The sequence below is a fragment of the Rhinatrema bivittatum genome, chromosome 7 (assembly GCF_901001135.1).
Source record: "Rhinatrema bivittatum chromosome 7, aRhiBiv1.1, whole genome shotgun sequence".
NCBI classification, from domain to species: Eukaryota; Metazoa; Chordata; class Amphibia; order Gymnophiona; family Rhinatrematidae; genus Rhinatrema; species Rhinatrema bivittatum.
In genome coordinates, this window is record NC_042621.1 from 38,065,852 (window position 1) to 38,082,774 (window position 16,923).

Consider the following 16,923-nt stretch of genomic DNA (forward strand, 5'->3'; position numbering starts at 1 on the left):
CGCATCTAGAGTGCATACGCTGCTTGGGTGATCAACACGATATCTCCTCTTGCAGCAATGCCAAGAGATGACGCCCAAGGGAAGAAAATTGCATCAAGAGAAAATACAGCAACTTTTCAGCCTACAGTTGATTCCCTCTCCATCGACTTCATCGAAGTCATCACCGGTAGGAGCTCCCAAAAAAGTTCTATTAAAAAAGCGCCGACCGGACGGTTCGGGAGACAGATCCTCGCCTACGCCATCGACGGCATCAATACGTTCGGCTACGGAGGTAAGGCCTAGACATAAACACCGTCATTGGCATGCTTCGGCTTCTTCCCGCGAAGAACAGAGCGAAAAGCGGCCAGGCGTACTGACATCTCAATGCCTACTAGGCCTACCGAAGAATCAGTTACACCACAGGTAGTGTCGTCCCAGCCTCCACCGGTGCCACTCGCTTCCCCGATACCGCAAGACTTAACATCGTTTATAAAGGAAGCGGTATTGCAAGCCATTAAAGAACACTTACCGGTGACTACACCGATGCTGGCGACATCGCCGATGCCGGTGACGTCTTCTTTACCTACGACGTCACCGATGCCGGCACAACCAGTGCCGATGTCCGATATACTGCCGAGGATGGCACCAAGTCTGGGAACTCTCCCGATGCCGGGCACCGTCCCGATGTCAGGCACCAGCCCGATGCCGGGAACCTTCCTGAAGCCAGGACCCTTCCCGATGCCGCAAGAAACATCGATGCAGCTCACATCAAGCATTTCCTCAATATCGATGTCGATGCCTCCTCTTTCCTCGGGGATGACATCGATGCTATCTGCAGCCTCTGTTCCAGTGTCGATGCTGATCGCTACTACTGCTGCATCATATACAAGTATTGGAAGGTCGACGATACTATAGATTCCAAAACCAAGATCCTCGATACCATCAATGCCACGTACAACACAGACGATGCCACTTCCTTCTGGAGATACAGTATCATCTGAAGCAGCACTGTATTCAGTAATCCAAAAGAAATACCAAGATTTGCTGGATTCCTTGCCTTCAAACCCACTGGAAGAGGACTCTTCTCCTCAGGAACCCGTACCAGGACCCTCTGGGTTTGGCTCCTCCACCTACAAACAGGCCCCCCCCCCAGACACTCCAGACTACGACACATGGAGTGATACTCAATCAGACACTTCTGAAACCTTCATGTCTGACCCTTCCCCACCACACCCTAGGAAACAATCCCCACCAGAGGATCTCACTTTTTCTGCTTTTGTTCAAGACATGGCTGACTCTATTCCTTTTAAGTTAGAGTCAGAACAAGATCTCTGTCGCCAAACAGTTGAGGTGTTGCAATTTGTCGACCCTCCTAAACAAATTATGGCAATACCTATACACGATGTTCTCTTACAGCTTCAACACCGAATGTGGGAACATCCTTGTTCTGTTCCTTCAATCAACAAAAGGATGGACTCAACATACTTAGTACAAGCCACACCAGGCTATCAGAAATCACAACTGCCACATAATTCAGTAGTTGTCTAATCTGCACAGAAAAAAGCAAAGAGGACAAGAGTGCACTCTTCCAATCCTCCTGGGAAGGACAACAGATTTCTAGATTCTCTAGGCCGCAAGGTATTCCAGGGTGCAATGCTAAACTCCAGGATAGCAGCTCATCAATTATATATCACCCAATACCAGAGAAACCTCTGGAAGCAGATGGAGGACTTTATCCCATCTCTTCCCCAAGAATACAGAGAATCTGCACAAAACCTCATAAACAAAGCTTTTGATGCTGGTAAACATGAGGTAAGAGCTGCATACGATTCTTTCGAAACAGCATCAAGAGTTGCAGCTTCAGGTATTAGTGCCAGGAGGTGGGCTTGGCTTAAGGCCTCAGACCTTAGGCCAGAGGTTCAAGACAAACTTGTGGACCTCCCATGTACAGGGGACAATTTGTTTGGTACAAAAGTACAGGAAGTGGTCTCCCAATTAAAGGAATATAATAAGACCTTACGACAGCTATCGTCCCTTCCTCAGGACCCCACTACACATACTACCTAAAGAACTCAAAGGAGGGAAATGAGGAGGCCTTATTATCGTCAAACGATTTTATCCTCCTGCAACTAGGCCTAGACAATCAAGAACTCAGCACAGAACACAACCTCGTCAGCAGAGAGCACCTAGGCCCCAACCTGCTACACAATCAGGTCCTGCTGCTGGCTTTTGAAGCTATATCCAGGGAACTAAGCCTTTCCAGAAATCCTCGACCAGAACTCCCAGTAGGAGGCAGATTATCCAAATTTTACAACAATTGGATAACAATAACAACGGATCACTGGGTTCTGTCTATCATATCTCGAGGATATGATAGACTCAATATGATACTCAATTTTCTCTCAATTCCCACAGAGTTTCAACCAATTCAGCTTTATTTCAACAAGCATCACATGCCTCAACTACAAATAGAATTATCCACCCTTCTGAAATCCAGGGCTGTAGAACCGGTGCCCCGGTCTCAGCAGGGCAGAGGATTCTACTCCCGTTATTTCCTCATTTCAAAGAAAACAGGGGGGCCTACGTCCCATCCTAGACCTCAGAAATCTCAATAAATTTCTCAAAAAAGAAAAGTTCAGGATGGTTTCTCTGGGCACCATGCTTCCACTTCTTCAAAAAGGGGATTGGCTTTGTTCTCTGGATTTCCAAGACGCTAATGCTCACATTCCAATGTTCCCTCCTCATCGCAAATATCTGCGCTTCATAGTAGGTCACCAACATTTCCAATACAGAGTTCTGCCTTTCGGACTCGCCTCTGCTCCCAGAGTATTCACAAAATGCATGGCAGTAATAGCAGCACACTTGCACAAGCAAGGTGTTCATGTCTTCCCATATCTAGACGACTGGCTTATCAGAAGTCAATCTCTACAAGGAGCTCTCACTTCTCTCAATCACACAATCACCACACTCCATTCCATGGGTTTTCTTCTCAATTATCAGAAGTCCCATCTCAACCCGTCGCATGTACTACAATTCATAGGAGCAGAGCTCAACACCATCCTGGCAAAGGCCTTTCTACCCGAGGATCGTGCAGAAACACTATCCCTATTGGCAAACTCGATGCATTCAGACAAACAAACAGCTCATCAGTTTCTAACCTTATTAGGCCACATGGCCTCCACAGTTCATGTCACTCCTATGGCAAGGTTAGCCATGAGTCATCCAATGGACTTTAAGATCACAATGGATCCAAGCCATTCAACCACTGCATTCTCCAATTCAAGTAACCCACCAGTTATGCTCATCTCTACTTTGGTGGACGAACAAGGACAATTTGCGCAAGGGCCTACCCTTCCAACAACCAGTCCCACAGATAACGTTAACTACAGATGCATCCACCTTGGGTTGGGGAGCTCACATAGACAATCTCCAAACTCAAGGGACTTGGACAACACTCGAAGCAACACTCGAAGCAACATTTTAAAAAAGGAATCAAGACATGGCTCTTCAAACAGGCATACCCCAATTCCTCTCAAACCTAGTCCTTTCCCTCCTCGAACCTCCTTAGCTCCCGCTCAGCCTACCTACCTTCTCCCTGACCTCCCCTATACCTTCCCTGTACCCCCTCCTCCCTCCTCTAGCCCCCCTCATCCTCCGCCTACCCCGCCCTCTTCACCCCGTAGCAAGCTCTCCCTGAAAATACCCTGGCTCAATTGTACCACTGTTTCTTCCCTCCACACCCCCCTGCTCCTTTTCCCTTTCTCCTCTCCCTTCCCGCTCCCTCCCTCTCTTCCTCCCCCCTGCACCAGCATTTATCTGTACATACGTGCACTTGCCTCCTTCATACTGTAAATAAGTTCTATATGCTAAGTTCTTAAGTGCACATGCCCCCTTAGCATTGTATATATTTCACTTGCATATCTAACCCTAGCATGAATGCAAAAGTTGTAACTCTGCTCGTTGACTCTCCTCACCTGTACTTTTATACATTATCCTGCTAGCCCCCTTCCCCGTTCGTTGTAATTTCCTTTCCTAGTTACTTGTAAACCGACATGATGTGTCCTACGAATGCCGGTATAGAAAAATGTTAAATAAATAAATAAAAATCAATTTTCTGGAGCTTCGAGCTATACGCTATGGGGCGGATTTTAAGAGCCCTGCGTGCCGGTGAGCCTATTTTACATAGGCTTACCGGCGCGCACAGAGCCCCGGGACTCGCGTAAGTCCCGGGGTTTTCTGAGGGGGGCGTGTCGGGGGGCGGGCCCGAACCTCGGGGCGTGTCGGGAGCGTTCCGGGGGCGGACCTGGGGGCGTGGCCGCGCCCTCCGGACCCGCCCCCAGGTCGCGTCCCTGCGCGCTAGCGGCCCGCTGGCGCGCGGGGATTTACATCTCCCTCCGGGAGGCGTAAATCCCCCGACAAAGGTAAGGGGGGGGGGTTTAGACAGGGCCGGGCGGGTGGGTTAGGTAGGGGAAGGGAGGGGAAGGTGAGGGGAGGGCAAAAGAAAGTTCCCTCCGAGGCCGCTCCGATTTCGGAGCGGCCTCGGAGGGAACGGGGGTAGGCTGCGCGGCTCGGCGTGCGCCGGCTATACGGAATTGATAGCCTTGCACGCGCCGATCCCGGATTTTAGCGGATACGCGCGGCTACGCGCGTATCTACTAAAATCCTGCGTACTTTTGCTTGCGCCTGATGTGCCAGCAAAAGTACGCCAAATCGCGCGGTTTGAAAATCTACCCCTATGCGTTACATGCGTTCAAGGACTGCCTTTCACACAAGACTGTTCTCATCCAAACAGACAACATAGTTGCCATGTGGTACATCAACAAACAAGGAGGTACGGGATCGTATCTCCTCTGTCAAGAAGCTGCACAGATTTGGAGCTGGGCCCTCGACCACTCAATGTTTCTCTGTGCAACTTACCTGACAGGCATTCACACCGTCCTGGTAGATCGCCTCAGTCGTCAGTTCCACCCACACGAATGGTCCCTGGATTCCTCAGTAGTAACCAGAATATTTCAACATTGGGGACAACCAATCATAGAACTCTTTGCGTCACATCTGAATCACAAAGTGGACAATTTCTGTTCTCTAAACAAACAGAACAACCAGCCAGCCAAGGACGCCTTGCTCGCCCTTGGAACTCAGGCCTACTATATGCGTATCCTCCGATACCGCTCATAACCAAAACTCTAGTGAAGCTACAACAGGACAAGGGGTCAATGATACTCATAGTCCCATATTGACCTTGACAAGTATGGTTTCCCACACTTCTAGACCTCTCAGTCAGGGATCCAATTCGCCTGGGAGTAGCTCCGAATCTCATAACTCAGGATCAGGGTCGGTTGCGCCATCCCAACCTCCAATCCCTAGCCCTGACAGCTTGGATGTTGAAAGCTTAATCTTACAACCCCTCAATCTTTCAACCCATATCTCTCAAGTGCTTATAGCTTCACGTAAGCCTTCCACACGAAAGAACTACTCTTCCAAATGGAAAAGATTCACCTGCTCCACCATATCTCTGCTAAATTACTTATACCATCTTTCGGAATCTGGTCTCCAGACTTCATCTGTAAGGGTACACTTAAGTGCAATTTCTGTTTACCATAACAAGATAGCAGATGCACCGATCTCCACACAACCTCTTGTCAGCAGGTTTATGAGAGGCTTAACTCATCTCAAACCGCCAATTCGGACCCCTGTCACAGAATGGGATCTGAATTTGGTATTGACAAGGCTCATGTGTTCTCCCTTTGAACCCATTGATTCCTGTGATATTAAATTTCTCACATGGAAGACTATCTTCCTCATAGCCATTACATCAGCTAGAAGGGTTAGTGAGTTACAAGCACTTGTCACTTATCCACCTTACACAAAATTCCTACAAGACAGAGTGGTTCTCCGTCCACATCCAAAATTCCTTCCCAAGGTGGTTACGGAATTCCACTTGAACCAATCCATAGTTTTACCCACATTTTTCCCAAGGCCTCATTCTCACCCAGGAGAAACAGCCTTACATACCTTGGACTGTAAACGTGCACTATCCTTTTATTTAAACTGCACTACATCCCACAGGAAATCCAATCAACTTTGTATTTCCTATGATCCAAACAAACCGGGTAAACCAGTGGGAAAACATACTCTATCCAACTGGCTAGCAGATTGCATACAGTTTTGCTATGAAAAAGCAGGCTTCCTCTCCAAGGGCGAGTAAAGGCACTTTCAGTAAGAGCAATGTCAACCACAGTAGCACACTATCGTTCAGTGTCAATCCTTGACATCTGTAAAGCTGCAACATGGAGTTCTCTTCACACCTTTGCAGCTCATTACTGCTTGGATAAAGAAGGAAGTCAAGATTCAGCCTATGGACAATCTGTCTTAAAGAACTTGTTTCCAGTTTAAACCCAACTCCTTCTACAACCAATGCTATATGATCTTCGGCTGACTCATTTCATCAACAATACTTCACTGTTGCCTCAATCCAAAATGACTCAGCCTCTAGCTTGCTAATAACCCATATGTGAGGACTAGCATCCTGTTTGACCTGGGATAAAGCAAAATTGCTTACCTTGTAATAGGTGTTATCCCAGGACAGCAGGATGTAGTTCTCACAGAACCCGCCCGCCTCCCCGCGGAGTTGGGTAGGTTACCTTTTATTATTTTATTTTGCTAAAGCTTATTGCTACATACGAGACTAGAATGAGACCCCTGTGGCAGAGAATATCCATGGCATGCTGGGCATGCTCAGTGGCCTCACAGGGCCAGTCAAAAGTTTCTAGAAACTTTGACAGAAGTTTTTCCCGCACTAGGGCTCCGTTACTGACGTCATATGTGAGGACTACATCCTGCTGTCCTGGGATAACACCTATTACAAGGTAAGCAATTTTGCTGTATTCAGAGACAAGAGAAAAAGAATCTGATGAATTTGACAGAAGAATGGTCAAAAAGAAGGCCACAGAAGAGAAGAGAGCTGCTGTCAGCATGTGCCTTGCCCATGAAAGGATATTAGTTTTGGGCTGTGAAAGAATGGGGAGAAATATGAGGCAGGCAGAGACAGGATTTAGAGGAGGGTAGACTGGCCAAACGATGAAAGAGAGCCATTTAGTTTATTTAAAGATTTTTGATATCCTGCCTTTTTTTCTAAATGTAGACCAAAGGTGGATTACAGAAAGTAGCAAGGCATTGAGTACATAAGTAATTGATACATACAGATATGGTGTTCAGATTATTAGATTACAAATAGATAATAAATGAAGCATATTAGGAAGGAAGAAAGAGGTAAAAATTAAATATATATCATTAAGAAGTAAGTTAAACACCAGCAGTATGAGGGAGAATAGAGGCAGGCCATCTTCCGAGTTGGCAGTTTTACAGAAGGGGTGGATTTATATGCTCTTGTCATACAGGGATAGTTACTATTTCAAAAGGAGTTGATATTTTTAGGGACAAGCATGCTGTGTGATAGACTTTCAGAAGCACTCAGACTCGTAAACAGGCCTTCCATGATTGAGATTTTCCTTGTGCATGATTAACCCTTTCTCTCTTGTGTCCTTCAGGCTCCAGATGGCATTAGGAAATGTGTTGTTGCTACTAATATTGCTGAGACATCACTGACTGTTGATGGCATCATGTTTGTCATTGACTCTGGTTACTGTAAACTAAAGGTAAGTACCATATGTGTTTGGAGGAGTGACGGCTGGCACTGTGTGTGTTGGGAAGAATGTATGTACTAGGAAGATGATTAGGCCTGTTTGCTCTGGATTGAAGGTAGGATTGACTGCAGTATGTACAACAAATGGTGGTAGTGCTTGTGTGCTCACTGAGGGGATTGGGTAGACTTGTTTGCACTGTGTATGTATGGGGGGGGGTAGTACTGCTTGTAGTATTGATGTTGGGGAGATGAGTTGCACTGCATTGTGTGCACAGGGGTTTAGTGAAATGGGTAGGCCTATTTGATTGATTTGTATGCTGGGGGTAGAGGGGTAGAGCTGCTTGATGGGCGCACACTGCAGAGTGAGGGGTGTATGGAAATGGCTGGGTTTGCTTGCTGTGTGCAGGGTTTGAAGATGAGGTAGTGCTGCTTGATTGATGTACACTTGGGGAGGAGGGGTGTGGAGATGAGTAGGCTTGCGTGCTGTGTGGTTTGAAGATGGTAGCATTGCTTGATTAGTGCACACTGGGGAGAGGACATGGAGGTGACTAGGTTTGCTTTATGGTGTACACTGGGGATGGGGCATAAAAATGTCTAGGCTTGCTTACTGTGTACTGGGGTTGGAGCTGGTTAGAGCTGCGGATGCTAGTGGGGGTGTGTGAAATAGGAGTAGCATAAAAATAAAATTGCCATTAATAAGGAGCTTATAAAACTAATGCAAAACAGTACAAACTGATGATAGCAGAAGCAAAGAAAGATTTCCTAGCGTGTAGCCAGATGGACTCAGGACCAATGGGTATTGTGCTCTTCTGCTAGTAGATGGGAGACTGAGTCAGATTTCAAAGCTGACGTCACTCTAGATATACCCCTGCAGTAACCTCAGATCTTAAATATCTCTCTATCTCCTAGCAGATGCGGACACTATCCCACACACTAGAATAGTGTTAAGAATTACAGCAAAGAAGAAACAAAATTTACCTTAAGGAAGATCAAGCCCCGCTCTCCTGTGGTGATACCTAAGGGTCCCTCCCCCAGTCGAGAATTCCTGAGGTTGATCTCTGATATCCCTCAGATGTGTGCCTTAGTCCGGTAACCAGTTCCCGACATTTACTTAGCCCCCAGTGTGGCTGAAAAGCAGCGGGTACAGAAACGAGCACGGCGGTGAAGGTAATTCCCTCTACCCCCGCAGCTGGAGACTGTCGGACACAAGATCGGTAAGCGCCGAGACGAGGTAAGAAAAAATCTTTAAATTCAGGTCTCCGGTTTCCAGTGCTCGGATTGCCGATTCTAATCCGTCCGCGGCGAGGTTAGAAGGGAGCACCGATCGGGTTGAGCAGCCTTGGTTGGGCTAGGCCCCGATCCGGTGCAAGGGTCCACATACATGGAGACCCTCTGGGGAGGCGCCATCTTGCGCGCGGGCGTCGTCGGTGCCATCTTCCCTTCTCAACCGGCAGTACGCACGGGGCAAGCAGGGCGGCCGATGCGCCTAACTTGCGCGCATCCAATACAAACATGCGCATAGCTGCGCGCAACTGAGCGCACCCGAACGCATATCTACACTCACAGCCGTGTTTACAACTGCACACGTGCAAACACATAGAGACAATGGCACCGGCACCCAAGAAGGCCAGAAGGCACGCGCTTTGCACAGCCTGCCACATAAGAGCCGCGCAGCCTGAATTGGAGTCCTGCCTATGTCGACATTGCGATGAAGCCTGGGGGAACCAAAGCCTGGCCCCCTACTGTTGGGAGATGGTTCTGGAACTACTGACTATAGCTCCCCGGACCTATGCATCTCCGAGATGGCTTCCCCACAGGAGGGTGCCTCTGGGGCCCCTACTCCGACTCCCCCTGGGGTTAACGTGGACCCAGGGACCTTCTCCTGGTTGGAATTTTTCCAAGGACTGCAAGCCTTCGTTCAGGCTCAATCAGCCCCAGCTGCGCCCCAGGCTCAACCCCTGCCGGAAGCACAAGATCCTCCCAGCCTGGCTCAGATGCCTCAAGACATGCTCGCCTAACCAGGACTCAGACACCTCAGATGATGAGAGAGACTCCCTGGAAGAAGGAGAAATCCCTCCAGGAATGGAACCATACTGAACCATGCTTCTCTTCTTCCACAAGGACGAATTACCAGCCCTTGTTTCCCAGACTCTTAAGACACTGGGACTCTATGGCAAAACCAAAGAAGAACCCTATTTTGGTGTCCCTTCATAAGGCCTCATGCTACTTTCCAATAATGGAAGCCATCCATGAACTGATTGACCTGGAATAGGATGCCCCGGAGGCCAGCTTCAAAGGGGGTTGGGCCTTGGAAGCCCTATACCCTCTAGAACCAGCGACCAAGGAACGCCTGCATTTCCCAAAAGTGGACACTATGGTCTGTGCCATCTCAAAGCGAACAACGATTCCCATTGAGGGAGGGGCTGCATTGAAGGACACTCAGGACAGACTATTGGAACCATCCTTAAGCAGGCCTTCGACACAATAGCAATGACACTGCAGATTGCTTCCTGCTGCGCACTGGTGGCACGTTCCTGCTTGCTCCTCTCGAGAGAGGCAAATAACTCCGGAAAGTATACCGGTGAGACGATGGAACCTGCAGCAGCCTTCCTCATGGACGCAAGCTCAGACCTGGTGTGCACCTCAGCCTGCAGACAATTATGGCTATGGAATTGATCTGCGGACGTGACATCTAAAGCAAATCTCACAAGAATGCCTTTTAGAGGAGCTCTCTTGTTCAGAAGCGAATTGGAGAAGTTAGCCAGCAAATGGGGCAAATCCCCAGTGCCTCGGCTACTGGAAGATAGGAGTAAAAGATCTCTGCATCCTTCCCCAAGAAGAACCAAGGGCAGAGGATCGCAGCACTTTAGAACCCTACAGGAACTCACAGATCCAGGCAGCTTGTCCCTCCGGAAGGTCCCAGCCCTTTCGGAACAGACAGACCAAGAGGGGAGCAGGCCTGGGGGCAGGCTCCTGCCGTGATCCTCAATGAGAATGGGCCGACCCATCCCACAAGAAGAGGATATAGGGGGTCGACTTGCTCTCTTCTACCAAAGATAGGTCGAGATAACGTCGATCAAATGGGTTCTAAACATCATTCGAGAAGGTTATTCTCTGGAGTTCCGCAGCATACCTCGAGACAAATTTATGATGTCATCATGCCACTCCCACTTCAAGAAACTGGCAGTAGAAACCACTCTAAGAAGACTACTCAGTCTGAAGGCAATAACCCTGGTTCCCACGCCCCAACAAAATACGGGGTGCTATTCCATCTATTTTATTGTTCCCAAGAAGGAAGGATCATTCCGGTCCATATTGGATCTCAAGAACGTCAACCATCATCTGCAGGTTCTACACTTCTACATGGAAACTCTTCGCTCCATAATAATGGCAGTTCAACTGGGAGAGTTCCTAACCTCCTTGGACTTTTCCGAAGCCTACCTTCATATCCCAGGCCATCAGGATCACCAGTGCTTCCTGCACTTTGCGATACTGAGTCACCATTACCAGTTCCAAGCGCTACCCTTCAGCCTAGCAACCCCCCCCAGAACCTTCACCAAAATCATGGTGGTTGTGGCGGCAACACAGAGGAAGGAAGGGATCTTGGTACACCCTTACCTGGACAATTGGCTAATCAGGGCAAAGTCTTCGGAAGAGAGCCGGCAGGTGACCAGCACAGTCAAGAACTCTGTTGGGTCATGAACATGGGCAAGAGCAGTCTGCAGCCCTCTCAATCGCTAGAGTACCTGGGGGCCTGTCTCGACACCAAACAGAACAAAGTCTTCCTCCCTCCTCAGAGGAGAAGGAAACTGATGGATCAATTATGACAATTGATAACCAATGCATGCCCCAAGGTATGGGACTACTTCAAGTCCTCAGCCTCATGGCATCAACCCTGGAGTTCGTCCCTTGGGCAAGGGCCCATTTGCGACCACTCCAGCACTAATTACTGTCACGATGGAACCCACTGTCCCAGGACTACTCAATTCACCTCCAACTACCAGCAGAGGTACGTTCTCAGCTCCACTGGTGGCTACAGGAAGACCACCTAAGCAGAGGAGTAAGCCTATTCCCACCAAACTGGATCTTGCTCACCATGGATGTGAGCCTGCAAGGGTGGGGAGCCCACTGTCAGGAACTGACAGCCCAGAGATAATGGAACGAGGAAGAGGCGGGATGGAACGTAAACTGCCTGGAAGCTTGAGCAGTCAGACTAGCCTGCCTGCGATTCAGGCACATATTCCGAGGCAAATCGATTCGAGTAATGTTGGACAACGCTACAACGGTTGCTTCCATCAACCCCCAGGGAGGAACCAGGAGCCAGCAGGTGTCTCTGGAGATAGACCCTCTCATGGCATGGGCGGAGATAAACCTACAAGGGATCTAGGCCTCCCACGTCATGGGAAAAGACAACATCTCAGCAGACTTCCTCAGCAGAGAGAACCTGGCCCTGGGGGAATGGACGCTGTAGACCACAGCCTTCCAACTGATATTAAATCGCTGGGGCCTCCCAGCCATGGATCTACTGGCCACTCATCTCAGTGCCCAAGTCCCCAGGTTCTTCAGCCGCAGACGAGAGCCGCAATCCCAAGGAATCGATGCTCTTGTCCAGAAATGGCCAGAGGAAGACTTACTGTACGACTTCCCCCCCCCCCCCCCATGGCCACTACTGGGCAGGATCATCCGCAAGATAGAACATCACAGGGGACTAGTTCTACTAGTGGCTCAGGATTGGCCAAGACGACCATGGTACGCAGACATGCAAAGACTCCTTGCAGGGAACCCTCTGTGCCTACCTCCACACAGGGACCTTCTCTGGCAGGGCGTGATTCTCCACGAAGATCCTCTTCTCGATTCTCTTACGGTCTGGCCCTTGAGAGGACTCGCCTGAAGAAGCACGGTTACTCAAAGGCTGTGATTGACACCCTGCTCCGAGCGCGCAAGTTCTCCATATCCCTGTCATACATACAGATCTGCAGTGTATTCGAAGCCTAGTGTGAGGACTGTGGAATTTTCCCGCGGACAGCCAAGATTCCCATGATTCTGGAGTTCCTACAGGGATGGTATGAAGAAGGGTTGTCACTCAGCTCCCTCAAGGTCCAAGTAGCCACACTGGCCTGCTTCAGAGTCGAAGTGGACGGTATCCGGCTAACAACCCATCCGGATTTGTCCCACTTCCTGCAAGGGGTTAAACAACTCCAACCAACCCTAAAGTGGCCGGTGCCTCTATGGAATCTCAATCTAGTATTAGACTTCTTAGCTGGGGCTTCCTTCAAACTAACACGTGGTCTTCCACTACGCCTCTTTACATTGAAGACGGCATTCCTGGTGGCAATATGTTCAGCTCGTCGCATCTCCAAACTACAGGCACTATCCTGTCGGGAACCATTCCTTAGGTTCACACCTGGAACCATACAACTGCACACTGTCCCCTCCTTCCTACCGAAAGTGGTTTCCGAGTTTCACTTGAACCAAACCATCTCGCTACAATCTCCGGATGAACATGAGGACTCGGAAGACTCATGCTTTCTTTGCCATCTAAATGTCAGTAGACTCCTAGTGCAGTACCGGGAAAGATCGGAACCGGTGCGCAAAACGGACCGCTTGTTATTTCTTCACAACGGGAAGAAGCAAGAAGCGGCGGCCTCGGGGCGACCATAGCCAGCTGGATCCAAGAAGTAATCAAAGCAGCCTACATAGAGGCAGGAAAGCCCTTACCTCTACAGGTTAAGGATCATTCTACGAGGACCCAGGCAGTCTCTTGGGCAGAAACCCAAGCTGCTGTCGCCTGCTGAGATCTGTCGGGCGGCGACATGGTCCTCCATACACACCTTTTCTAGGTTCTACCGCCTGGATATTCAGGCCCGAGAAGATACAGCCTTCGCAAGGGCAGTATTAAGTGGGCTACGGGCAGCCTCCTGCCCTGTCCGGGAGTAGCTTTTGTACATACCATTGGTCCTGAGTCCATCTGGTTAGACGCTAGGAAATGGAGAAATTACTTACCTGATAATTTCGTTTTCCTTATTGTGGACAGATGGACTCAGCATCCCGCCCATGGCTGCCCCAGAAAAGGAGAACCTCGGATAGCAAACCTCGAGACTAAGCAAATACAGGTAAACCGAGGCCTACCCCTAGTTTAAGACATCCAAAGTTTGTCCGGTGTCGGCGTTAATTGGTTGAGTGCACTGGCGATCTCCAGTTTGGAAATTAGTTGAACCAGTTCAAGTTTTACTCAAGTTGAATCAAGTTATTTAAGCAAAGATATATCCACAATGGCTTTTCGAAGAGAATACTGAGGTTACTGCAGGGGTATATCTAGAGTGATGTCAGCTTTGAAATCTGACTCTCTCCCATCTGCTAGCAGAGGAGTAGAATACCCATTGATCCTGAATCCATCTGTCTACACTAAGGAAAACAAAATTATCAGGTAAGTAATTTATTCATTACTTTGCTAAAAAACTAAAATTAGTAGAGATCTGGCCAGGCAAACTGTTTCAGATAACAAAGCAGTTAACTCAAGTTCAAGGTAGGGATATAACGTAATAGTGAAAATTTTATAGACTGTTTTAAAAACCAAATGAATTCCATTAGGGTGAGTTTTGAACTTCTGGTAGAATAGGTGGAGATAATCCTCATTACTATCTTTTGATGAAATGGTTAACTAGGAAATTCTTAGGGATGCCAGGGCCTAAATGTTCATTCCTCATTGTCCCAGCAGATAGAGGCAGAGAGCAAAGTTCTGTTGGTACTTAGTCCACATAAGGAACTGTGCCACCTCCAGTCGCTCAGTATTTTTCTGTCTCCAGCAGATGGTAGAGGTATAGGAGTGCCAAAAGTCCTCTGTTTTCAGTTACAGAAGAGAACTGGGGTCTATAGGCCTTGACACTCTGACCAAGCATGGCCACAAGGGGATCTGCTATATGTATTTCTGTCTTGGCCGATGAGTAATCCAGAGGATATATTGTCGTCATGATTGATTGGTTTTTGTGGCTCTGGAATGGCCCAATCAACCTTGGTTTGTAGATTTGATAAGACTTGGCATGTAGGAACCATTGAGGTTTGGGCATGTGCAAAATTTGCTATAACAGGGCCTTGTTACCATCTCGTGGACATTTATAAATGTTAAAAAGCAGTGTTCCAAGTACAGATCCCTGAGAAAATGGACCATTTAGACCTATTCTGTTTTTTGTCTTTAACCATTTCTCAATCCACAATAGAACATTGCCTCCTGTCTCATGTCTTCTTAATTTCCTCATGAAGTATTTTATCAAATGCTTTCTGAAAATCTAGATAGTGTGTCAACTGGTCATTTTTATCCCTGTTTGACACTTTCAAAAAAACATAGCAGATTCGTGAGATGAAATGTCCCTTGGCTAAATCCTTGTTAGCTTTGTCCCATTAAATTATTATTATATGTTCAGTAATTTTGTTCTTTATAATAGTTTCAACCATTTTTCTCAGCACTGACGACAGGCTCAAAGGTCTGTAGTTTCCTGAATACACCCTTTTTTAAAAACCAGTGTTACATTGGCCACCCTCCAATCTTCAGGTACCGTAGCTGATTTAAATGATAGTTTAAGATTACTACGAGTAGGGCCACAGTTTCACTTTTCTCTTCTTTTAGCTCTCTGGGATGTATATTTGGTCCAGGTGATTTGCTATTCATTAGTTTTCAATTTGTCCTATTACATCTTCCAGGTTCACTGAGATTTATTTCAGGTCCCTTGACTCATCACTTTTAAATATTACTTCTGGCATGGGTATCTGTCTTACATCTTCCTCAGTAAAAACCGAAGCAAAAAATGCATTTAATCTCTCTGTTTATAGCCTTGTCCTCCCAAAGGGCCAGATTTTAAAAAGCATTTACATGCGTAAATCTGGGGTTTACGCATGTAAATGCACTTTACTCGAGTAAGTGGGCTTTTGAAAATTGCTACAATATATGCCATTGAATCGTCCATAGGATTTATTCGCAAAAGTGCACTTTACGTGAGTAAATGGCTTTTGAAAATTGCTACAATAGTAGTTACATTTATGCGCGTAACTCCTTTGAAAATTACCCCCTTAGTGTCCCCTTTTACCCCTTGATCATCTAATGGTCCAGCTGACTCCCTTTTGCAAGCTTTTTCTTCAAATGTACCTGAAAAAGATTTTATTATAAGCTTTTGCTTCCACAGCAAGCTTCTTTTCAAATTTATTTTTTATTTTATTTATTTAAAAGCATTTATAATCTGCCTCTCCAAAGCAGTTTGGGGTGGAGTACAAGAAAACATTCATAAAATAAAACTAGCAAGACAAACTAAGTTCATTTATCTGCATGGAGAAATGTCCAGCTGGAGAGGGAAACATAATATTACTAAAACGTTTTAGTAAATAAGTGCGTTTTTAATAATTTCTTAAATTGTTTGGGATCCTGTGTGAGCCGCAAGATGGGAGAGAATTCCAGAGCATAGGGCCATGGATAGAAAAGGATCACTCACATGAAATAGCTAAACTAATAGAAAAAAAACAGTACAGAAACAGCTAGCTGAACACCTAGATAATAACATACTGTATCCATCTCAACATGGATTTCGAAAGCACTATAGCACTGAGACACTACTTCTCTCGCTAACAGATAACATTCTAAGAGGTTTTGATAACGGTAAACATTGCATTCTAATAATGCTAGACTTAGCAGCCTTCGACACAGTAAACCATAAAATACTATTAAAAAGACTAGAAGAAATCGGATTACACAGCAAAACAATAACCTGGTTCAGTTCATATCTAAATAGGTTCTTTCAAGTTCAGATCAACTACGTATTATCAGAAAAAGTCAATCTCAAAACAGGAGTACCGCAGGGATCAGCCCTGTCTGCAACCCTCTTTAACATATACATGCTGCCTTTATGCCATCTGCTAGTAGGCCTAGGAATCATACATTACATTTATGCAGACTATATTCAACTAATTCTACCAATCGAGGACATATTAAAGAAAATGTTAAACCTAGCTAACATGTACCTAGACATTATAAAACAACTGCTAAACCGAATGGAACTTGTGATTAATATTGAAAAAACAGAATTTCTACACTTAGAACGGAAAAATATTGAAATCATCCAAACTCCAATAAACCTCAAAGACAACCAGAAAATTGAACTAGCTGAAAAAGTGTGAAACCTTGGAATAATAATGGACCCAGAAATCAACCTAAAACAGCACATATCGCTAAAAGTAAAAGAAGGCTATGCAAAACTCATGGTATTCAGAAAACTAAAACCACTACTAACACTAGCTGATTTCAGAACAGTACT

At 46.8% G+C, this 16,923-nt stretch overlaps 1 protein-coding gene across 4 annotated transcripts in view; it reads left to right on the plus strand.

Annotated features, from left to right (window-relative positions):
- DHX38 (DEAH-box helicase 38) overlaps positions 1-16,923 on the plus strand; it is a 450,894-nt gene that overhangs the window by 284,682 nt on the left and 149,289 nt on the right. For all 4 annotated transcript variants that reach the window (XM_029608272.1, XM_029608271.1, XM_029608270.1 and 1 more), the window contains one exon: positions 7,530-7,637. In XM_029608272.1, coding sequence (XP_029464132.1) covers positions 7,530-7,637 — 108 coding nt within the window. The remainder of the gene's footprint in view (positions 1-7,529; positions 7,638-16,923) is intronic.